This window comes from Thermobia domestica, chromosome 13, assembly GCF_964235325.1.
Source record: "Thermobia domestica chromosome 13, izTheDome1.hap1.1, whole genome shotgun sequence".
In the NCBI taxonomy this organism is placed as follows: domain Eukaryota; kingdom Metazoa; phylum Arthropoda; class Insecta; order Zygentoma; family Lepismatidae; genus Thermobia; species Thermobia domestica.
The window spans coordinates 211,913,933-211,939,675 of NC_137466.1; the positions used below are offsets into that span (position 1 = coordinate 211,913,933).

Genomic DNA, 25,743 nt, shown 5'->3' on the forward strand with positions numbered 1-25,743 from the left:
CATAGTTCGTGAGATATTGGCGTGTAACACTTAATTTAAACACTGCGCTTTGTATCTGAATGTAGAATCATTTTCGGTGGCCATTTTGAAACAGGCTTGCCCGAAATCAAAACAAATTTTATACTAAGCTGTTAGGCTTTCCACGATCTATCTAACACGGTATCACTCAACCTATATTCCCATTTGAAATTTTCAAGTTGGTCCCAGGTCCCCATGATGGGGGGCCCTGGGGACACCGCAACAATATGATTCCACGTTGCCTATGGCTTTTTATTTTTTGTTTCATCGTTTTCTACTCAGCCGTTTCTGATTTATAAGTACTGGAAATTTTATCTGATACAGGGGGCCATCTTGAAAACGTTGCCCCATATCAAAAATTGTTCAATTTTCCAAGCTTTTTCGAACGAGGTATCACTCGACCTATGTTCCCATTTGAAAATTTCACGTACACCCCCTCTCCCCAAAATGGGTGGTTGGGGGAACCTCATGTATGACTAATTTTTTAAGCCCCTCTGTATTGTACATTGACTCTTAATATTTTTCTTATTTCATTTATGGTTCGCGAGATATTGACTTGGCTTGTAACACTTATTTTGACCCACTCTATATATATATATATATATATATATATATATATATATATATATATATATATCGGATGTTCTAAAAATGGCGCCCACGGACCACAGAGCACTATTTCACAGGTCAAAATAAAGCGAAAATGTTATATGGTGAAATACCCTCTATGACCTCCTCCAGCCGCTATGGGTAATCAAAATTTCACTATGTGGCAACGTTGCAGATTAATTTGTAACCATTAGCATTACTATATGAATCCATCAAGCAGTTACATGAATTTTTACGCCAATAAGTGGCGCTAGTGTCGACGTCTATCGACTTTAACTGTCATCTGGAAAGAATCGATATAATTATTTGATGGATTGGTAGATCTACCCTATGGTTCTTTATCTCCGACGTTGCTGCATAGTGCAATTCGTATCTCTAGGGAAGGACCCGGAAGGTATACAAATATATATATTTTTCTCTTTGTTTTGACTTTTAGAATAGGGTTCTGTGGTCCGTGGGCGCCATTTTTAGAACACCCGATATATATATATATATATACTCGTATATATATATATATATACGAGGGTGATTCAAAAATTGATGACTCCAAGGTGATACTTTTATTTATGTTTGACAGATAGCACCGATACAGTATAGGTATGAGTGGAAAGCTTGCAATATCAGCAACAAATGGTAGCATCATATTGCAACATAGTCCCCATTACGGGCAACACACTTGTGCCAACGGAAAACAAGGTTTTTCATGCCGTCGGCGAAGAATTGTGATGGCTGCTTGCGACACCATTGCTTCTTCCACCGTCTGCGTAGCGTTGATCCTTAAGTTTAGGGAAGAGCGAAAAGTCGCACGGCGCAAGATCCGGACTATAGGCAAGATGAGGCAGAATGTCAACAACAGTTTGCCAGCACATGGGATAACTTTAAATTTTTTGGCAGAGGAAAGGAAATGTGGTGGTTGGTACTCCATCTACTGACACTTCGTTACCGGGTAGTAATGATGTATCCATAACTCGTCGCCGGCGATGAATATTCGTGGGCGCACAACGTTCCACAATCAGAAATTCAATGACAGTCCGCCGTTTCAACCGGACATCGTCATTGAATGCCATGGATTGCTCCAGTTTCTGGAACGAAAAGAGATAGGAAGGTGAAACAAGTGACATTCTATAGCTTAAACATCAGTGCATTAATGATAACCATTTCAGAATGATTGCAGTATTATTGGCAAAGTAGTGCGCTTGGAGACATTACTTTTTGAATTTCCCTCGTATATATATAAACTTTTAAGATCTCCATTTGAAGCTCCTTTCAGAGCTTAAAAGATCCATGACCAAATATTGTAAATAATACAATTTAAAAATAAACAGCATTAACTTTTCCATGTACTTAAGCATACCATACAAAATTTCTTTTTTCTGTCTCTCACACACAATCTAGGTAAATGAACTTAATTCCCTTATGCCCTAAACGCCCCATTTCCGCATTGAATTGTTATGTGTAGAAGATAATGTAATAAAAAATAGCCGTTACTTCAATTTTATATCTATATATATATATTGTAGAAAGCCTGAAACCGATTATATTTTAATATTGATATTATTGATATGTTATAGGAATTCGCAAAATTATCCTGTCAACTAATATTGCGGAAACAAGCATAACTATAGATGATGTGGTGTTTGTGATAGATAGTGGACAAATCAAAACAAAACACTTCAGTGTGAAGACCAAAATATCGTCGTTGAATACAGAATGGGTGACTCTAGCTAGCGCCAAACAACGACGAGGTAGAGCAGGAAGGTAAAGTATCGTACTCTACATTTGTTTATATTGACATAAAATCATCTTTGAAACACATCAGGAGGTGTAAATGAAGTGAATAGTGTTCTCGGTTTAGTATGTGTGTGTGTGTAAGGTCAACTCTAATTTCGTACGAAGTTGATTTGTCAAGATGCGAACCTTCTCGTAAGCGTTTCACAAATTAGTAGTTTCGTGAAAAAAAAACGAAAGGCAAAAATGCCGTTGAAGTAACACTACGGAATGAAGTTGAAACGTTGTATGCTTATACTATTATCATTAATTTCAGAGACTAAATCAAAAATGTTATTAACGTACCAAATATCCAGGGTGGCCCATATATTATGTATGTGATGTTTCAAAGGCTGCAGTAAAGAAACTAGCAACATAACCTCAGGGCTCATAGGAAGTCACTTTTTCTTAAACTAAATGTTACTTTTTTCAAGTTAGTCACTAGAAGTAATTTTTTCAAGTTTGTCACTAGAAGTTACTTTTTTGGGAAGGTAAAGTCACTTTCCGTGTGATTTATGTTTTGCATTGTCAGTTTTCTAAGAAAAATGTTATAAAAATAAATGGAAAAAGGTGGAAACTTGTTACGTATTATTCCTCTGAAAACTTAAGTACTTGCTGCCATGTGTAGCTGTGCTACCACATGTGAACCAAGTCAGCTTTATTCTCACTTCAGCCTTTTATTCTTTCTGAAGCACAATACGTGGTTCTAGGGTGCTTGAGCTCTCAAGGTGGTTTTTGAGAGCCCTTCTGTGTCTATTCTTTTTTTTCTAGAACCGTGCAAATATGTAATTAATAATGAACCTCTAAACACAAGTAATCAATTTTTTTTATTAGCTGACAAACTTAAGTAAAATAATTTTTAATCTTAATATGTGAAAACAATTCGTATTTCAGCTATGATCCAGTCGGCCCTATCTTGGTTGAAAAGAAAATGTAAAATTCAATTTATGTCCAAGTTTGACATCAAAGTTTAAAGTTATTTTTCTATGAGACTTTCATCACTTTTGGTTCAATTTTCATGTGCTTTGATCACTTTTCAACTATTTACAAGAGACCAGACCACTATGAGCCTTGTACCTTGAACATAAAATTGAACGCATTACTGTCATACCTTTCCTTACAAGAATTTTAATGTCTGTTCTCTATGGCATGGTTCACTAATGCATCATCCAAATCGTTACATGCCTGGAGACGAAGAGTAACCATCCAAATCGATACATGCCTAGAGACGAAGAGTAACCATCCAAATCGATACATGCCTGGAGACGAAGAGTAACCATCCAAATCGATACATGCCTGGAGACGAAGAGTAACCATCCAAATCGATACATGCCTGGAGACGAAGAGTAACCATCCAAATCGATACATGCCTGGAGACGAAGAGTAACCATCCAAATCGATACATGCCTGGAGACGAAGAGTAACCATCCAAATCGATACATGCCTGGAGACGAAGAGTAACCATCCAAATCGATACATGCCTGGAGACGAAGAGTAACCATCCAAATCGATACATGCCTGGAGACGAAGAGTAACCATCCAAATCGATACATGCCTGGAGACGAAGAGTAACCATCCAAATCGATACATGCCTGGAGACGAAGAGTAACCATCCAAATCGATACATGCCTGGAGACGAAGAGTAACCATCCAAATCGATACATGCCTGGAGACGAAGAGTAACCATCCAAATCGATACATGCCTGGAGACAAAGTAACCATCCAAATTGATACATGCCTGGAGACGAAGAGCAACGTTGTTACAAGCAGCTTCACAGACCTGTAGGGGGTGTCATTTAGGGAGGGCAGGAGGGAGCAATTCCCCCCTTCCAAGAGTTTGAGGAATACATATACTTTAATAGATTGTCTACTAATATATTAGTACAAAACGTGAGTCTTAATGTCGCTCGAGCTTTTGCCCTCCTCAAGCGAAGTCTGAAATGACGCCCCTCCTGCACTGGTATCCTTTGGGACTCTTTTGTGATAGCGTCCCGTAGTTCGGCCAAATTGCGTGTGCGACGTTATATACGTTGTCCTTTGAAACAGCCCGTTAAAATAAAGTCAGGTGGATTCAAATCGGGAGATCAAACTAGCCACTCCACAGACCCACGTTGACCGATCCAGCGGTTCGGGAATGTTTCTTACAGCCAGTCCATCCTGTCTGACATACACTAACGGTTCCAAGTCCAGTGACCGTTATCCTCAATCTTAGGGTACACAGTAATGCTATATCGAAACTTCATGTCCAGAATCACAAATACTAAAGTTCATTCAACGAACCTTTTGATCCTGATGTAAACATTGTAGAATGATATTACTCCGCCAGTCATTGGATGATTGGTTATCGGCCAGCGCTTCTTTCGAGAAACACGTGCTTGTACCCTGTTCCGTGTTTTACATAACCCCCGCCCGCGGCCATATTGTAAACTGTGATTCGCGTGTAAAGTGGGTCAAAGCCACTTTCTACGCATGCGTATTCTTTTTTACTGCATTAATTCAATTTAGTTCTTAGGTACAGTGTTGTTTGTGTTATTTAGTTGTAAGAAAATTGCATTTTTGTTAATGAGCCTTTTAAGCAACAAAAACATTCACAAACAGTTTATTTCATATTGGACTATTTTCTACTGCCGCATGCATGTTCCAAGGCTCTTTGACCAATACGATGAAACAATCACCACGTGTATTTGTTTACATAAGGTACTGAACATTCCTTGAATAAACTATAGTCAACAGTGCCGGATTTAGGTTTGATGGGGCCCTAAGCTATTGAAAGGGGCCCTTTATACATCAAACTTTAGGAGCCGCGGTGGCTCAGTGGTAGAGCGTTCACCTCTGGTGCTTGGGGTCCCGGGTTCGATCCCAGCCCCCGCCAAGTGAACTTTGTGGTGGACAAACACCGTGTGCGTGGGTTTTCTCGGGGTTCTCCCATTTCCTCTCACTTTATTTATTCCACCATTTCATCCATTACTCATCATCACCGTCTCCTTTAGTCTAACCGGCATAACGTGGGACGTAAAACTTGAAAGATTTCATTTCATTTTTCCTTTAGCCTAACCGGCATAACCGTGGGACGTAAATCTCAAAAATTTCATTTCATAATTATGGGCCACTCTGTAGATGTTATTTGAAATGTGGGTTTAATACATTAACACCTGCCTAGTCAAAGTTCAATGTATGAAACTAGGCTGAGTATGGAATATGAACCTCGTACTACTGTTGCAGTGTAATACACAAAAGAATAATGGTTAACAGTTGGGAATAGAACCTCTATCTTGAAAGTTGTTGAAATGCTTGTTCTGTCCGTGGTCAAAGATTAGTGGATATTTGAAACACCAAAAGAGTATAGGCAAATATGTAGTTGGCCGTTTTTGCTTCGTAGTCAGATCCTGGGTTCAAATACGGTGGCCAGGCATCCTGACTGATGTTTTTCCTCAGTTCCTTCAGCTGAATACCAAAGTACTACTTGTAAATATAAACGTCTCTGGTAGACTGCTCACCTGTGTGCGAGGGTTTCCTGGTTCGCTCCCAGGCCATGTGAGTTTGTGATGGACAAGATCGTATCTGTGAATTTTTCAGCATTTTCCCGTTTCCTTTCACATTTTCATTTCACAAATTCTTTCATAATTATTTGCTTTCATTAATATATATGTAGGGTGTTTCAAAACAACACCGACAACGTTTGGAAGGTGATTCCTGATACCAGGACAAGACAAAAAATATAGTCCAACCTGGGTGCACAAATGCTTCCTTTCGGAGTTATAGGCTGCCGAAAACATGAAAAAAAAAATTTAAAGGTCCATAGCTCCAATACTGTGGGACCTACCGTACTCGGGTTAAGACTTCACTTAGGAACTAGTATGTGCTCTATCCAAATATCCAAGTTTTACAATCCTGCGGTACTCAGCAAATTTTTTATAGAGGTAGTTAGTAAGTACTTCAAATTATATGCCGTAGCCAAATTCCCTCTATAAAAATTGTTGCGTGAGCACCTTAGGATTCTGGCCCGATTACGGTAGGTATCATAGTTTTAGAGCTGTGGACCTTCAAAGTTCTTTTTTGTTTATATTTTCGGCAACCTAAAACTCCGAAAGGAATCATTTGTGCATCCAGGTTGGTGTATACTTGTTGTTCTATCATGGTGTCAGGAATCACCTCCTAAATGTTGTCGGTGTTGTTTTGAAACCTCTGAATATAAAAATTTAATACAATTTTTTTATACTCCTTTCATGATAACCTTCTCATAATGAATATCAATATATTTTGCTTTATAACTGCAAAATTATTCAAGGTAAACTCATATCAGCATGAATTATGTATAAATATAAATATTTGATTTCAAGTTATCTGCACTTAGTATGACAAAAAAATAATTCAATAATATGTAAGAACTTTTAGTAGTGAAATGTTTGTAATCGAATAGCTTTTTTGTTTTGAAATATAGTTTTCACTTTTCTTCTTAAGTACAGTATTAACAACTAGCTGAACTGCCCGTTCGTAGGATGGGAAGACTATTTTATTGTTCTGTTATTGTTTTCTTGTAGAGTACGTCCTGGGATCTGTTATCATTTGTACGTCAAAGTGCGAGAGGAGCATTTCAATAAATTACCAATACCTGAAATCCGACGCAGCAGACTGGAAGATGTCATACTACAAATCAAATACTTGCAGCGAGGGAAAGTCAGTAGATTTTTAAACAAAGTTATGGATCCTCCTGATCCAAAAGCGATCGAGATTTCAGTACAGGTATCTAAACTGCATTTATACTGATTACTTTATCGTTTACATAATTAAAAGTTCGTTACCTCAAAATGTTCATAAATATGCCACACACGTACACACCGAATATGACTTCGTCAGAAAAATTAAAACGGTGAGCCTTCATTTTATTTAACCTATATCTAGTAACCACCATTACCACTTGGCGTAACAGCCCTTTCTGTGGGCCTGAGCCGCACCAAAGCCATCTGTTAGCGATTGGTTGAACTACATCCATTCTAGCGGCGAACACGCAGTTGTAACAGACGTATTAGGAGCTTTCGAGGCTTAGAGGTCTCACATCTTTATTTACTTGACTCCCCAGTTTGTTTCATGACGTTGGATGGATGCCGGAAATCGAACCCGGGACCATGCGGACATGAGTTCAATGCTTTAACTACTAGATGGTGTCACTAACCTATATCTAGTGGTGCTACTAAAATTCAAATAATTATTTATTCGAACATTCGAATAATGGAATCTTCGAAAATTCGAACAATTATTCGGTTAAGGAATAAGTGTTCAAGCATTGAAAACATACATTTGGATATTCGAATAGGCGAATAGTTTTTAAAGGAGCAGTTCGACTTACAAATGCATTTTTTACAATTTATTTCCATTTGTAGAGTTGAAAATTCTAAAAGGAATGGTGTTTGTTTGATCACGATACGTTCAGTCGTTAGTGAGTAACAGAGGAAGAAAGATTTTGTGATGACGTCATAGGTGGGCAAGGAGCGAGAGCAGGCTTACATACTACACAGTGCCAAGCATTTCGTTTGTGAGAGGTGCGGTGGCACGTTTTAAGTGCGGTTTCCTTTTCCAGAACTGATTGCAAAGACTTACAAATATCATCTGCATGTAGAAAATGATATCTGATGGTGGGCTGTACAAACGTTTTTATAATATTATAAAACGTATCCTGTAAAGCATGAGTTCAGCGTTTCAAGAAAAAAAATCGAAACCAATATGTAAATAGATGGCGGACAAGATTGCTGCAACACCTAACTACCTTTTCTTTAATCATTCTTCCGATTCCCAAACATAAGTATGTTCATTTTCACGTTTTGTTGTAATTTTTAACGCTGACCCTATAATTTTGTGCTTCAAGGTAGGTATGTACAGGAGCGCAACATATGAGGTAAAAATGAAATAACACCTGTAAAGTTTGCAAGAATACGAAAAACACTTCACCGGTTAAATTTATTTTATTCTCATAGCTGTCCGCGGAACAACTCTCGTCACCCGTTTCATCATCATTGGCACATGATACAGAGAAATTAAACGATGGATCAATGTCTTGTGGAACAGTCATCGTCACTGATTCCTTCTACAAGCCGGTATATTTCACTCCCTAATTCACATTGTATAGCTTATTTCTAAAGCAGTTTCTTCAGAATCATGAGTGACATCGTTTCTATTACCCTCTAATGCCTCGTCTTGACTACAACCGTCAATTGCGTCTTGTACGATATTTGTACGTTGGTAACTGGACATAGATCGGTGCTTGTTCAATGGCTCGGATTTTAAACCTTTCAATATTATATTCTTGGAACAGCATTCTTTCTCAGTTTGCGTGTAAATAATTCTCCTGGCATTAGCAGAAGTGGATCTAGACGGTAGAAACTCAGGGGGGGGGGGGGGGAGTCAGAACCCAGATTATGATATGTATATCATGTTTACTAAAAACTTTCAAAAATATCTAAATAATAGCCTAAATCAATTTTGTCACTCAAAAACTGGGGGGCCTAGCCCCCCGGCCCCAGCCTAGATCCGCCACTGGCATTACTTCTTTCAGTAAACATGACTTTTCGAAGGCAGGCTCTTCAAGATGTTTGGAACACGAGTGATTTTATTTGGTACATTTTTTTCCCATTGATTTTCTTGGGTCATAATTTATATCGATCTGGTGATTTCTCACGACTTAGAAACGTAAGAAAAGATACTCTACGTCCTCAGCTTCAATTGCACAAGAATTACAACCGAAAACACAGCAGGTGTTAGGCATTTCTACTTCACTTCACAGACACAGCACGCGCTGTACTAACACGTGTTTTCTACTTCACACTAGTGTTTCTTTCAGAAAAAAATCCGGGGGGGGGACACTTAGTATTGGGAGAGGCACATTATTTTTGCACAGTACTATTATATTTATTACATTATAGACGTATTATTTTGGTCTCCTCCGGGGGTATCTCTCAGAGCTCCGGGAGACAGTGCCACCATAAAAACATGTCTGGAAGAAACACTGTTTCGCAGAACAAACGTAATTACTGCTCTCTCTTTACTCTTTCTTATACTAATGCTATAGGAAAAACTACTAACAAAAACTTCCCTCAAGAATTCAACAGAGCAAGACTGCTAACAAATCCAAAACACAATCTATTAAATCCAATGCACTATTAAAGGTTTATCAGCTGCGTACAAGGGAGTGGTTGCTGACTCACATTGAGTTTCTCGTGTATCCCACCCATGACGTCACCATTTACGATTCATCAAAAACAAATGCCTGTAGAAGCTGAACGAGACGGCCTATCAAGATATAAAAAAAATACGGGTCTCTTATTTTTTGTTTCTCTTTCTATTGCACCAAACTTGTTTTTAACTCGAACTGCTCCTTTAACAGCACTAATATCTAGCATTTTCCTTAGCCGTTCTTGCTACCTTCAGACGAAAATACCAGGTGCTCTTGAAGTACATTTAGAATTTCTAATTCAGCTGGTTGTTTTGGGTTTTAGCGCCCCGTTTAACAGCGAAGGTACATGAAACGTTATTATTATTATTATTAAGTATTCTGCCTTGTGGCAGGTCCTGGGACAAATGAGGTGTTTCTCAATTTTAGATTTGAATCTGAAAATGTTTCTCGATCTTCAACTTCGTCTTTTAACTCTCAATATTTTATTCTATTTTTCAAATCATCGATCAGTTCTGTGCTTCTTCTTCCTGTTCGTCGCTTTCCTTCCATCCTTCCTTCTATGGCAGGCAGTATGAAGAAAACAATTTCTTCGTAAAATGTGTCCAATCCAGTACTTCTTCCTGCAAAGGATGCTGGCTAAAAGCTCTGTTCGTTCGTTTGTTCGCTAAAAGCATCTTCGTTTGTTGCTCTCTCTGGCCATTTTATCATGTCCATCTTCCTCCAACGCCACATTTTGTAGCTCTCTAAATATTTCCTACTTCCGAAGCTCTCCAACAGTAAAGGTGGCATAGTGGTTAACGCATCGGCACGATATGCCGGAGGTCCCGAGTTCGAGTCCCAGTCCAGTGAGTCACCTTTTCTCACTCTTTTTCTGTTAGAATTCACATCTTCAGAGGATATGGTATGTTTAAAAAATCGGTTGTTTCCTCTTTCATTAATATATATATTTCATCGGTTTTCAGTAAAATCGACAGTATTCGTATTTTTGTTTCCAGAAAGCTGTCGCCTCTAGTAATAGCTAACATGTAAGTAAGGAAACTACACAATAAATAGTGAATCTTTACAAAGACTGTACAATGTCTCTAAGTTTCAGTTTCTTGTTGTATTGGATGGCAGTCTAACATTTAGTACATATTATTTATATCTGTTATTCTAATTACAATACATTTAGACCCTTAAACTAACTTCAGTGTAGGTTTTGGAAAGGTATTGTTCCCAATTCTCTACTTCCAATCAATCCTACCATGGTATTGTAGATAAGTCAGAACAAAGCTTCAATACTATAGTATAGTTGGAAGTCCTGGCGTCCAAATATATGACCAATTACTATAAGTGTTTCTTTTTGAAAATGAGTGTCTAACTTAATATTAATTTCGTCTAATTCTAACCATTATGATATATACAAGGTGTGGAAAATGTCCCGGAACGGTCAATATCTCGCGAAATATACAGATCTGCAAAACAAACAAAAACACGTGTTCAAGAGTTTTGAAAAAGCTATCCAACGATACCAAACACAACATCCTATCCCCACTCCCTTCGGGGGTACGAGAGGTAACTTTAAAATTTTAAATGGGAACCCCCTATTTCTTATACATCCGGATTCTCCAGAAACGAGATAGTGATTTAACTCAGATTTGAAATCAGTGCCTTCACGAATGACGCTTGAATCGACATGCACAAAGAAAGGGGGATACCAAAACGTTATGAAAATGTGAATTGTCAGTCCCGTACTCATTGGCCATACGGTTACCGTACTGGACCTCCTCGTACCCCTGAATGAGTTGAGGATAGGGGGTTTGCGTTAAGTATCATTGGATAGCTTTTTCAAAACTATTTAACACGTGTTTTTATTCGTTTTGCTGGTCTGTATATTTCGCGAGATATTAGACCTTCCGGGTATATATAAAATTATTGTTTGGTTAAATTTTCTTAAGTGCTGGAAATTATTTGGACTTTTAAAAAGTTGCTTGATAGAAGTTTAAACTGACCGGAACTGTTTTATTTATCATTAGTTTCTTGGAATTATCTGAAGAATTCTTATGAAATGTCGTCTCTTTTGATTAAAATAGACGACAATAGACATCCAACGATGGATCCAGTAAATTAATAAATGAAATATGATAGATGGAGGAAGTAACGGATTTTTTATCACAACAGTTTGCCTATAGATGGTAATTTATCTTTGTACATAATATTTGTGTGTGTGTGAAATGAAGTTGATCTATAAACAATACTACCTAGGTAATCTGCTGTACAGAGTGGAAAAGATCATGATTTTTTTTTTTTTTTTAATAAATAATTGTTGATTTTTTAAATTTAAATCTTTTTTTATTTATTTAAATCACATCTTTCTCCTCGTATAATACAAGATTCGAACTGAAGTAAAAACATTAGGAATGAGTACTAAATGGTAATTAAGTGAAAGTATTGGGGTTGAATTTTAAATTAATCTCTAGTCATTAACCTGTTTCAATTCCAAACAATGTTTCTAGGGCATTAACCCCTTCAGTGCGTATTTTTCAGATGCGAACCGCTGTAAAAAGTGTAGTTTTTTGAGAATTTTGGATGATGATTCTAAATCTGTTTCAAAACCACTTACATCAGAATCACTAATTAATAACTCTCCTCGATGTCAGCATCGTTGAAATATCGTTTTGAAACCCTTACTGTGCTGTCTGCTCTCAAACAAAACAAAGAATGAAAACTGTATTTGACGAAGCACAAACTCTATTTTAAGTTCTTTTTTCCTCCTCTTCTTTTAATTAAGCAACACTTGAAACCAACTGAGCGCAAACTCGCTAAATATTGTCGGGATAACATTACTCGTACTATGGGCAGTGTATTCGCCATACGCAATACAAAATAGCCAAAGAAAAATGAAAGCGTATATATACGCCATCCGCACAGCAGGTACGTTTTGAATACACGAGTTAACTCGCCACCCACACTGAAGGAGTTAAGGAAAAAGTATAGCAACATTTATCAGCATGGTACATTTTTCACAAAAATTATTTAAAATTGTCAGGAACATATTTTTAAAAAAATGGCTGATCAAGAACTAGCTTGCGGCACGAAATGCATATAAAATACGTAAATTTCGCCTAAAGTTATAAAATGTACGAAATTTTTAAGTTTCGGAGAGGGAATCCCCCCCTTCATCTAAATACGCCCCTATTATCTGGGAACAATCAAACAGACACGCGCACACGTCTAGATAATTTTCGTCTTAAATGTTCATGGTGATTTTCTCGGTAGAATAGTTAACGATTTACAAACTTTATGTTACGAAAAGGAAAGAGCAGAATTCCGCCGTTACCCTTCAAAACGGGATTTTCCGTAATAATCCTCTGCATGAAACACTCGTTTTCATACTGTGCAGTACATACATTTGAGTTCTCATTGTATTATGATTATTATCTTCCATAATCGGAATAACACAACAGAAACGAGATTTTACTTATTTTCACTTGAACTTAATTTGTTTCGGAATTTAATTTAAATCAACTTTTTTTATTTTAAAATTTGGTGATTTAAATCAGACAGATTTAAATCAATACACCGGGCAGTGCTTTACAAGGAAAATTCCATACTAATTACTTTGTTTTTCGTAATTTACTATCTTCATACAAATAGCTACTGTATATGTTATTATATTACTATAAGAATCTCATTAGTTTTCAGGTTTAGTGTTTTGTAATCTTTGTGCTAAACTATATGTAGTTCCAATGTCACTTAAAAGACTCATTATTATTTTAATTTTATTTTTATTTTTGCAGTATTTGCAGACGTTGAATGCGTTGGACGAAAATGAGAACCTCACAGCGTTGGGTAAATATTTAGCCCAACTTCCTTTGGATCCACAGACTGCAAAAATGGTGTTGTTGGCAGCCATCTTCAGTTGTATTGATCCTGTTTGTTCCGTAGCAGCATCACTCAACTTTAAAGAACCTTTCGTTATCCCCACGGTATTTATATTTTCTTTCGTATAAAGCAGAATTAATACTATAAAGCCTTAAAACCCCGATATTCATTTTGAAACACCCTGTGTATGTTTATATTCTCTTGTTAATTCTCACAATGTAAGCTTACATCAAAGCTTAAATGTTTTCGGGTGCTTATCTGCAGGCATCGTTGGTAACATAATAATATTAATGCTCAGAGTTGAAAGGATTATTAGAAGAGATAACAACTGTTATAGACTCTTGTGTACACCAGTGTTTCCCAGTTGGTGGTCCGCGGACCCTAGGGGAAAAAAATTAGGGGATTCGTGTGATTATTTACATCTCATAATTTATCAAACATGTAAATAATGCCATGCACCCCTTGTATGTGTGTACTGTATGTTGTATGCTTGTAACATTAATAATGGTGTTTGTAATTTAATTATTATTAATATTAGTACCTACTTCTCAATTACTACTAGTGCTACATAGATTCGAAAATTTAAAAGTGTAAGGTCCATATATTACTTGAAAATAAAATGAGGGTTCGCAACGCTGAAATAACTGGGAATCGCTGGTCTACATGTTGCTCATAAGCAAACGAAAAGTATTATCGCTTTACTATTTTCAAATTCTGGGAATCAATAAAAGTACGTAATTTTATTATTGAGCGTATGGAACACAATAATAATAATAATAATAATAATAATAATAATAATAATAATAATAATAATAATAATAATAATAATAATAATGAAATAGTTAAAAACCTTCAGACAATGAATTGATTCTTTTTTATATATCCTATAGTTCAAGTACTTTCCGCGGGTACTTTTCGGCAGAGCTTAGTCTTAAGACGACCTTCTATGAGATACCTGATTTTAATTATTATTACGTAAATATTGTTATTTATCCCAAAATTTTGGATATCAGAGGGAAGTAATTTGGCAGATTTTAGTAATGGCTGCTCAGATAACTCCGTGATGTAAGTAACACGCCGATCTAAGAATTTGTTTATCTGCTAAGAAGTCCATTGTTCTTCCGTGTTGTCAACACTTCTTCTTGAGTAAGAAATTGTATCCAATTCTCCTCATTCTATGGAACAGGAAACATCACCGTTCCTGGTTTCGTAAATTCTTTCCTCATGCAGAAACCAATTCTTATCATGCGACAGCAGTTTTTCTTTTGAAACAGAAGAAAGGAGACTGGAGAGAAAGAACAATTGCGAGAAGTCATTCCTATAGCATTTATTCCTGGTCGAATATGAAGATTGACAGTGCTGTTGGGAGACGGAGTTCTAGTGTGGGTAATTATAGGTTCTCGAATAATTTTCTTTACAATAGACCAACGTGAATAAGTAATCATTTAATTTGTAAGAATTTTCCCTTTAATTTATCATCTCTATTGATGAGCTACACACTTATAACTCTCTTCTGTATCGCGATTTCGGACGATAATATATCAATACGCCATATGTGTGGCATTAAGAGAATTAATACGCATATTTGAAGAGATTATATTAACGGAGATAGCTGTTATAGACTCCTAATTTACCCATAACTAAACGAAAAATATTTTATCCTTAATAGCTCAGATTCTGAAAGTCAATAAAGTTACATAAACATGTGGTGTCGTATTTATTTTCTGTGTTTCGATGTGAGAGTCATACATCAGTTTTTGATAAAAGGTTACACAGTTTAGATCCTTCGATTAGGAAATGGTGGAATGATGAGAAATGAATGAAATGGTGAAATGAAGGAAATGGGAAGAAACGAGAGAATCCCGAAAAACCCACGCATACGGTGTTTGTCGATCACAAAGTTCACTTAGCGCGAGCTGGGATCAAACCAAGGACCTGAGGTGAATGCTCTACCACTGAGCCACTGCGGCCCCCTTCAATAAGCTCTAGGTCCAGTCTTGTATGGTCCTCCTGCTGCAGTGTAAGCGTTAAACTACAAATAAACATATCGTTAATTAGTATATTTCTGTACAAGTTAGAAAGAAATAAAATATTTAAATTTTTTTGATTTTGTGTGATTTTGGATGTTTAAATCTCCAAAACTGAATCTTTTATGACGCCACTGGTGCTTTAAAAATGCTTTTGGACGTAGCAAATGAAAGAACGAAATTTCGAATTTTATTTCCCACGATTATACTCTTTAAGCAAAAGAAGACGGGTAAATAATGAAAGTCAATCATTATTATGAAAAAAAAAAATCGACTTAATGAAAATGTGGGAGGAAAGCGGAGAACTCCGTAGCGCTCTACCTCTAAGTCGCTGTGTCTCCCTAGTAACTTCAACTTGCCTAGGGCGCACGCTGACTCAGTGGTGGAACCCTAACCTCCGTGGTGACAGGGATTCCTGGCACTGGCGTCTCTGGCATGTAAAATTTGGGGGGGGGGACATCAAAGAATGTCACTTTAGTGGTACTACCTAGCCCAACCTGTTTATTATCTTCGACTAATTTGTTACCTTTCTGCTTACCTTCACGGACCTCTTAATTGTATGTCAAAAGCTCTGTTATAATCGTTTCACAGCTTTTTATTATTATTTATATGTTATTCCGTCGTTAGTAAATAAATTAAATTGGAATAAAAAATTGAATATTTTGTACTTCAAAATATTGAGGGGGACGCGTCCTCCTCGTCCCTTCCCCCCCGCCAGAGACGCCCGTGATTCCTGGTTTAATTCCGAGCCATATGAATTTGTGGTGGATGATATCATGTCAGTGGCTTTTCTCGAGGGTCTCTCGTTTTCTTCCACATTACCATTCTACCAATTGTTTGACAGTCATTCACTTTCGTTAATCACCCGTTTCCTTTCGCCCAAAGGACATAAACATGAGGCGTAAAACTGAAAGATTTTATTTTCTTTTCAGTTTATTATTATTATTATTATTATTATTATTATTATTATTACTGTATTATTATTATTATTACTACTGTATTATTATTATTATTATTATTATTATTATTATTATATAACGAGGACTGTCCAGAAGGTACCAGATATTTTTGGCCAATGGCGGTAGTGGGCGGTGTTGCGGTATCTAAGTAAATTAATACTAAACCGCTCGGATAGTACGTTTTGCGGTGTTTTCTCAGGTTATAAATAGAATTAAAGATGAGATTTTCAACAAAACGAATATAACAAATTTTATTAGTATGCCAAAATCGAAAACAAATGTAAAGGTAACTTCTCAAAAATGAGATTATTAACTCAAACAAATTTAGGTTAAATGTCAAATAATTATGACTATCCGCAAACTCGTTGAAACAACAATTTAAGAAATAATTAAATATGAAGCATGTTATTTCTTTATACAAGATAAATTCCAAATGAATGATCCTTTTCAGTCTGCATGCCAAAAATAGAAAAGTAATTAATACATACTAAATGTCTTCTTGTGTTAACATCTAATCGTCCAATTCAATATAGATTTTTGTTTGTCAAACAGGATAACCACACTATTTTCCTTTTTAAATTCACTTTTCTCACAACTCAACATATGTGTAATTCACAATTAATAAATATAAATTTCTATTCACTTTTAGGTTGTCACTGAATGCCAAAAATAATACTAATTTAGCTAATAACATGCTTATAAAAGAAAAATTGCCTACAAAAGAAAAAGTAGGTGTAACGATACGTACCCAGTGTTCATAACTGAAGAGGGGAGGTTAGCTGCACAACCACGAAATCTCGTAGAGGGCAGCACCTTCCACAGAACAGTCATGACACAAGGTAGCCAACTCGTAAACTTCTAGGATAGTTACCTATCCCAGAGGTTTACTTCTGTTGAAGCTTCTTTACTTTTTTTTTTCCAGAACAAATAAATTTAGTCACACAACAGCGGGGCTAGAGTCACCATCTTGGTGTCAGAACGTTGCCACACTCAGTATGCATCCAGGTGTGATAGTGTGAGGACTGTGACGTATTACAATGTGCACTGTAATAGAAAATCCAGCCTCTTGTGAAGTGCGTCCTGTGATTAGGTTTTTGTTGGAAAAAAAAAAAACAATCTAATTGAAATCCATCGCCAATTGTGTGAAGTGTACGGACGTGGAATAATAAGTAAAGGCGGAATGAGGCAATGATGCATTGATCTTAAAAATGGCCAGTCCAATGTTCACGATGAGGATCTTCAGTTCACGAGAGTTGTTCGATCATCCACCATACAGCCAGGATTTGGCGCTGAACGATTACCACCTCTTCCCAGCGATAAAGACATGGCTCGCTACACAACGCTTTGATATATTGACGCTGAACTGTATGCCGGTGTAAGCCAGTGGTTGAAATCGCAGGCGACAGATTTCTACCGCGACGGTTTTGAAAAACTTGTGCCACGGTGTGATAAGTGCATTAATTTGCATGGCGATTATGTGGAGAAATAGCTTAAGAGTGTACCTTTCAAATGCATATAATACAATTTGGTTTATTTATTCTGTTATATTTTTTTTTATTTCAAAACGTTTGTTACTTTCTGGACAGCCTTCTCATTATTATTATTATTATTATTATTATTATTATTATTATTATTATTAGTAGTAGTAGTAGTAGTAGTAGTAGTAGTAGTAGTAATAGTAGTATAATAATAATAATAATAATAATAATAATAATAAAAATAATAATAATAATAATAATAATAATAATAATATCCTCATAACAATTTCTTAATATATCATACAGTTTGTCCCAATTTTCATAAAATGTGTAGCGCTGTTATATATGTTATAAAATGTAATATTAATTTGAAAGATGGCGTCTTATGAATTTCTCTTGTTGTTTCTTCAGAAAAAGAGCCATAAGGAAAAAGCTGAAAAAGTGAGGCAGCAGTTGATGCCAGAAAGTGGAAGCGATCATTTAGCAATGGCTAAAGTTGTTATGGGATGGGAGAAAGCAATTGAGAATGGAAGAAAGGCGTCCAAGAAGTTCTGTAAAAAGTATTTTGTCTCCTTCGTAACGCTAAAAATGATCAGGTAATTATATCAGGTAGAAGTGAGCGCGAAATATATATATATATATATATATATATGTGTGTGTGGGTGTGTGTAAATACATGGTGTTTCAAAACACCGACAACGTTTGGGAAGTGATTCTTGACACCAAAATAAGACGATAAGTATAGAGCAACCTGGTTGCACAAATTCTTCCTTTCGGAGTTATAGGCTGCCGAGAACATGAAAAAATGAACTTTAAAGGTCCATAGCTCCAAAATTATGGAACTTACCGTAGTCGGGTCAAGACTTAACTTAGGAACTAACATGTACCCTATCCAAAAATACATGTTTCATAATCCTAAGATACTCACGCAACAATTTTTACAGAGGGAGTTTTGCTACGGGCATATATGTAAAACACTCACCAACTACTTCTGTAAAACTTGTTGCGGAAGTACCGGAGGATTCTGAAACATGGATTTTTTTATAGGGCACATATTAGCTCTTAAGAAGTAAAGTCTTAACCCGACTATAGTACGTCCAATAGTTTTGGAGCTATGGACCTTTTAAAGTTCATTTCTTCATGTTTCTGGCAACCTGTAAAATCCGAAAAGAATCATTTGTGCACCCAGATTGGTCTATACTTTTTTTGTCTTATCTTGGTGTCAGAAATCTTCTGCCAAACGTCGTCGGTGTTTTTTCAAAAAAACCTTGTATATGTATGTAGTAATGTATCTGTAAATCTGTCGCCTGAATATATTTATTTATTTATTTATTTTTAATGTTAATGAATCCACATTTGGGATCGTATTCATCCAGCTGAACGGTCAATAGCATAGCCTTACTTATGAAGAAAAAGGGGGAGTAGAAAAGGGCTGAGAGAAACTGTTAGCTTATATTGTGAGAGAAAAATGAAATCCCGTCGGCCTCGAATGGGAAGATTCTCTACTGGGCTTAGAACAACACAACAAGATTTTTATTTAGATTTAAATTTTATATTTACCTAGGTATATTTCTTGTGTAGATTGCTTATTCCTTGTGCATCAAGCTCTTTTAAGGAATTAGTAGTAATTATTCCATGCACCGAATACTGAAAAGTCATTTACTCCAATAACTTTACATTCAATACCGTAACCCTCTTCAGGGTAAGGTTTTGGAAGAAGAAAACTGGGAAAGGTATGAACAGAACTACAAAAACTCGTAATGTTTTTATTATTATTACTTTTACGAGATAAAGTCTGCAAGAAGTTCCAAAATGATACATTAAGAGGCTCTATCACGGCGAAATTGAAATACCGCTAATTTGACAGTAATTATGTGATGCCTTCAAATAGATAAAAGATAACCGAAAAGTGGAACAAGAGCTCGCTAGACAATATTATTTTACATGAGATACCGTTATCACGACTTGCTTATCTGCTTTCGGCTTCCAGCCATTTTAAAAAAATTGGCATTTATTTTCTCGTTTATAAATAGCTGGAAACGGAAAGCTATTAGGTGACTCGTGATAACAGTACCTCATGGAAAATAATATTGTCTAGGGCGCTTTTGTTCCACATTACGATTATTTTTTTATCTATTTGAAGAAATCACATAATTATTGTAAAATTAGTTGTATTTTAATTTCGCAGTGATTAGGTCTTTTTTTAAAAAAAAAATAAATAATAAATAAATAAAGGGTATTTACAAGCAACAGGATAATCTCCATCTGCATTGAGACATTGTTGTATAAATACCCCAATACTTGCTGTGTAGAAGCTGTGGATTCTTGAAGCAGCCACCTGCGGATCTCCTTACCACGTCTGCATCATCCACGAAAGTTTAACACTGAGTTAGGATTTCAGGGGACCAAATAGGTGAAAATAAGTTGGGGCCCAAGTCTGGACTTTGCAGCTGCTGCTGACCAAGTCGCTGGCTGAATTCTGCAAAACGCTTGTGGGTTGCTGGGGCTACACGAAACCTGGTGTTGTTGTGATTGAACAACACGCCTCGATTGAACAATGTTGGACATTTTCTGTGAAAGGCAACCCGAAGTTTCAATGAAACAGCATAGTACGATGTAGCACTCACTATCTCTTTTCTTTCCTGGAAATGAACAAGCAGCATATCTATAAAGTAAACGTAACTTTCCTAGCAGATACAGTGAAGATGGGCGTTTCTGCTACATTGATGCACACGTCGTTTCATGTTGGTAATACTGCATTCATGCGTTTTTTTTTTTATTTCTCTGCATACTGAGAAGAAATCCATTTGAATGATTTTGTTTTGTTCTTCAATTGTGTATGTGCCATGCCACACTTTTCGGAAATTGTACTGCCTGTGCACCATGCTGTAGGCTAATCTATGTGAACACCAAACATATGTAATAGAGTTCATCAATATATGCTTACCCTCACGAACCACCTGCCGCAGTGTTTATCCTGTTAAAATCTTCTCTAGGCGCACAGGTCATTGATTGTCACTACACTTGATACGTCCTACGGTTGATTTCGCGACCCAGTTATGCACTGCATGCATCGACAAAAAAAAAAAAAAAAAAAAAAAAAAAAAAAAAAAAAAAAAACTTTCCATACACGGATAGCTTCTCCATATGGATTTTTTTGACAGAAAGACTTTTGTGTTTTTTTCTCTGAGTGCTGGATGGAGATTTTAATAACCTCTTGTTCTTCCATATCTTTAAGGAAGCATTCAAAATTACTTATGAATAATAAAAATAATAAATAGTATCATCATTTTTAGAGAACTTGAGAAGCAAGACATTTCAATTTATTTTATAATCTCTCTCTCTCTCTCTCTCTCTCTGTGTGTGTGTGTGTGTGTGTGTCTATCTGTCTGTCTGTCTCCGTCCTGCTTCGAAATGTGTGCCTACATTTTATATGTAATAGTCAGTCAAATTAAGTGAAAATAATGCATCGTCCTGTGAACTTTTAGTTTCTAATTTTTTACCTTTGTTTATTTTGTAGAACTTTGAAATGGGATTTCTGTGAGCATCTGTATAAGCTCAACCTCCTAAGAAGCAAGAATCCCAGGGACGCTTCTAGCAACGTTAATTCGAACAATGTAGCGCTTGTTAGAGCAATCGTTTGCGCTGGGCTCTACCCCAATGTTGCAGTAGTAAAACACAAAAATCCAGAATTGGTTTCTCTGATACAGAGTAGCTCGTAAGTAGTATACATTGCTTTGACTTAACTACAGTAATATTAATGTCTTATTTTTACTTGATATATATATGTATATCTATGTATATGGACTGATCATTAACTTATTATCCCGTTTCGAGTACTAGCTGCAACTTTGTTGTACGTTAAGTTTCGTAGTGATTTAGTACACGTCTCAACAGTAAGAGTAGTAAGAAATTTACGCGCGATTGATAAACACCAAGATTTATCAGTGTTTGGAAAGTGGTAATTCGTGAAATCGCGAGGGGTTAGTGATGTTTGAGAGCAGCGGAGTAAAAGTGTATCATGACTGTTGGTCAACAGATACAAGTGACAAACCTTCGGTGAAACTGTAGCGGATGGCGCAAGATTGATTGTCAGGGTGAACGTTGCATTCAGCGAGAGGAATGGGCTCAGAGGCGTATCCGACTACTCAATACAATCATGGTCAACACAAAAAATATATTGTGTCCCTAGAGCCATTTACTGTCTCACTGGAGTATTTTTCAGATGTTTCTGGCGTCACCCATTGCCCACCTGAGCTCAACTAAAGCAGTGATTCACCTGGTATAATGAATATGAAAATTGGACGATAAAAGACTGGAAGTAGATCCTAATTCCTAGTCGTATCTAGTAATACTAGGCGTATGTCTAGTAAATCATAGTTCCCTTTTCCATGAGTTGTCATGTGGATGTTTGCCGGAAACTTCATGAGGCGCTGGAAGTCCTGAAGCTGTATGTGCATGCAACGGATCCCCTCGTGGTTGTAGACAAGTGCACGACTGGTTTCCAGTGTCGTGATCTCCTGGTGAATTCTGCATACCCCACCGCATTGCGCTTTTTTCCTCGTGAGGATGGTGTATTCCAAGACGGTAAAACACCTACGTACCACTCATATCCTGTGTGGGAATGTTTCGAGGAACACAGTACGGACCCCAAGCATCTTACATGACCTGGAAACTCCCTGGATTTCAGTCACATGGAGCGTTTGTCAGACGCCGTGTGATAGCATGGTACTCGTGGGACATTCTGAATATATATTAATACAATGTTCACCTCAATAGCTGTGTAACCAATCACCTGGAGAGGCCACATAAACAGCTATTCCCACAGGTTAGCTGGTTGTAGATATGCTGAATATCTGAGGTATAATATCTGCACTTGCTGCAGATCTTGACGTAGCTGGGAGATGGTCGTTGCCGAAGCCTGGCTGTTGGTCAAACTCGTTCTATAGGGCTTAGGTCCGGAGACGAAAGGAGAAACAGTTCAACTAGTAAAAATATGTTTGTATTACAAAAGAGAGTCGGAAATGATAGAAGTCAACTATTTCCGGTTTTACATTGATTACTATAGAGGAAAACGGTAATAGATAGCGAGAAGCTGTTTTCAGCAATCAATTAAGCGTTCCAAGAATATATTCCATTTCCACTCTAATCTCTCTGCTGAAACCGGAAGTGGTAGAAATTACTACCACTTCCGGTTTCAATATTAATACAAACCAAATTCTTCAGCGTGACACTGTTATTTATTTACTACGTGTATCTTCGTACAATAGCTAATATATATCAACTATCACAAGGGTACCATAAGTTAGGTGTCCTTGTGCGCACATCCCAAAAAATGATAATAAAAACATGTAATCTTAGCATAGGAATACCTTGTTTTAGCGTGGTTATTTATTTCCAATAAATGTCCGCGCAATTCAGCATCGCATTCGAAATCTTATTTAGAATTGGTTTAAATTGAATTTGTTTGTTATAAAAGTTGAGGATATAATAAACAAGTTTAAAAATGAATATAAAAGTTGTCAGACGAACAAAGAAAAGGGTGGGTTCCTATTTCGTCAGTTGTGAATGAAGAGTGCAGCCTTATAATTAATCTGTTAAAAGATCAACGATTAAAGTAATCAATTTAGTTTTTTGTTAACATTAATTTAATCAATTAAATTTTCCAGGAGTTACTTTTTAATTAATAATTGTTTAAAAAATTTGTATCGATTAAAAATTAATCGTTTTAAAACATTAATCGTAATTTTTTCCTTAAAAACATACAAAATAGATATTCTGCAAGAATGTTTACAACTTATATTTACTTAAAAGACAATTTTCATTGATTTCATTCTGAATTTTAAGCTTTTTTTTTTTTTTTTTTTTTTTTTTTTTTTTTTTTTTTTTTTTTTTTTGTAAATTTTAGTTTTTATTGATTATCAGTTCTGTCTGAAAACAGTGACTTTTTACAATAATAGTTTAATTTTCTTATTCTTAAATTTTACATTAGCTTTCACAACTTAAGACATCAATTATTGCATTGTAGTGGGAGTTGTCAATTTTAATTTTTCATCAATTTATTTTGAAGTCAATTCTAATTTTGACCGCTACTTTTTTCTGATATTAATTGTTAATTTCATCAATTATGTTTCATAATCTTATTTTTTTAAATTTTCAATCTGTTAAAATTTTCATTAATTTTTCCAACCATGTAAACCAGAAATCTTTTTTTTTCTTTTTTTTAAACAATTTTTCTTAAAAAGTTTTAACGTAATTTTATTGCAGAGAACTAAGTTCTACGGCAAGCAAGATATTGGAAACAATCCTTACCACTGAAGATGGTGAGGTAGCAATTCATCCAAGATCTGTGAACCATGGCAAAGTTTTGCAAGAGCGATTTGTGATGTATTATCAGAAGATGAAGACCCACCAGAGGAGTCCATGTTATATATTTGACTCAACGGTTGTCCCACCAATTGTTCTGTTGTTCTTCGGGAAGTCTGTTAAACTCAAAGAGCGTGGATCGGAATGTTTTATACACATCGATAAAACCAATGGCGTCACGTGCGGAAGGACTGTAGCCGATGCTATTATGGTAAGTATCTTTTCGAATTCTAAGGCTGTATTTATATAAACGAGAATTTTATTTTTGGTGGGACTGTAAAATGGAAGTGCAATAGCGGAGCGTTGTGCAAAATTTCACCTTGCGTGAGCGAGCTCAGCTGGCATCCCGATACAAAGTATGTCAGTTCGTGGTGCAAATATAAAAATAATGGTGTGAAAGGACCTCTTGTATCGTTGCATGCAGAGACTGTAAGGAATTGCCATTTGAAGCTAATAGACACAAGCTCTGTAGCAGATACTAGGAGAAGGCTCGTTCCTCAAAATCCAGGACTGAGAAAAATGTGAAAGTGATTCAGGAAATTTTCGCTCGAAGTCCTCAGAAATTACAAAGACAAGAAAGTGGTTTAATTTGATACACAATTGAACTGTTCTGAAAGAAGGGGAATTTTCGTCCATGGAAACCACATTACTGTCAGGAATTATCGGCGGATCCTCGGTTAAGTACGGTGGCATTATGCTTGCGTGGTATGACGATTGGCCCGATCTTTCCAGCAATATCCAACAGACAGGTGAAGCCGTGTTTTATGTTGGGAGAGGGGGAAGGTATGTATGGCACAATACCAAAAATTCTTGATGAAATGGAGGAAAGAATTAACCAATTTTTGCAAACATACCACAGGAGCCCTCTAGGTTAAACGTTTCCTCATAATCCGCCACTGGTATCTGCAGTGACATTAATGAGATAGTCTGTAATAATGTCTATAAATAAATAAATAAATTAAGGATTTAAAGAGTTCTAGAGATCATCAATAGCAAATTAATTCCCTTCTACCCTGTGTTCTAATGTTAAAAGGGCATGGGACATAAAGTCAATCGCTAGATCTTACATTTTCTCAGAAGGTAAGATTGTTAAAGGTATATATGAAGGCAAATCCATGTACTACCATCGGAAACCTTACTCGACGATTCAGCTTCTCCATTTCCGACCATCTATAGTATACAAGGGAAATTTAAAAACAAAAAGTAACCTGAGTCCTGCAAGAGCTGAGTATCGTACGCGTCAACTAGTTGACATCTGCAGTAACTTATTGTTTTATCACTTAAGTGATTTCCTACACGATTGTATTATGACTTATGACGAGAAGTGGATCTTCTGTACGATAGTTGCGATATTGGAAAGCTTCGAAGAAAAGTACTAAACCACATTTGACGTCATAAAAGCTTTTCTTGTTAGTCTAATAGACAGGACTAAGTGTCATCCATTACAATATGAAACCATTATCAATGTCACGTACTATGCAGGAGTT

The 25,743-nt window shown here is 36.3% G+C and overlaps 1 protein-coding gene across 1 annotated transcript in view; it reads left to right on the forward strand.

The window, feature by feature from the left end:
• LOC145667964 (uncharacterized) overlaps positions 1 to 25,743 on the forward strand; it is a 223,975-nt gene that overhangs the window by 184,788 nt on the left and 13,444 nt on the right. The window contains exons 23-28 of the mRNA XM_081735388.1: positions 2,199 to 2,385; positions 6,936 to 7,137; positions 13,342 to 13,530; positions 18,302 to 18,486; positions 21,411 to 21,608; positions 24,158 to 24,467. Of these exons, the coding sequence (XP_081591514.1) occupies positions 2,199 to 2,385; positions 6,936 to 7,137; positions 13,342 to 13,530; positions 18,302 to 18,486; positions 21,411 to 21,608; positions 24,158 to 24,467 (1,271 nt within the window). The remainder of the gene's footprint in view (positions 1 to 2,198; positions 2,386 to 6,935; positions 7,138 to 13,341; positions 13,531 to 18,301; positions 18,487 to 21,410; positions 21,609 to 24,157; positions 24,468 to 25,743) is intronic.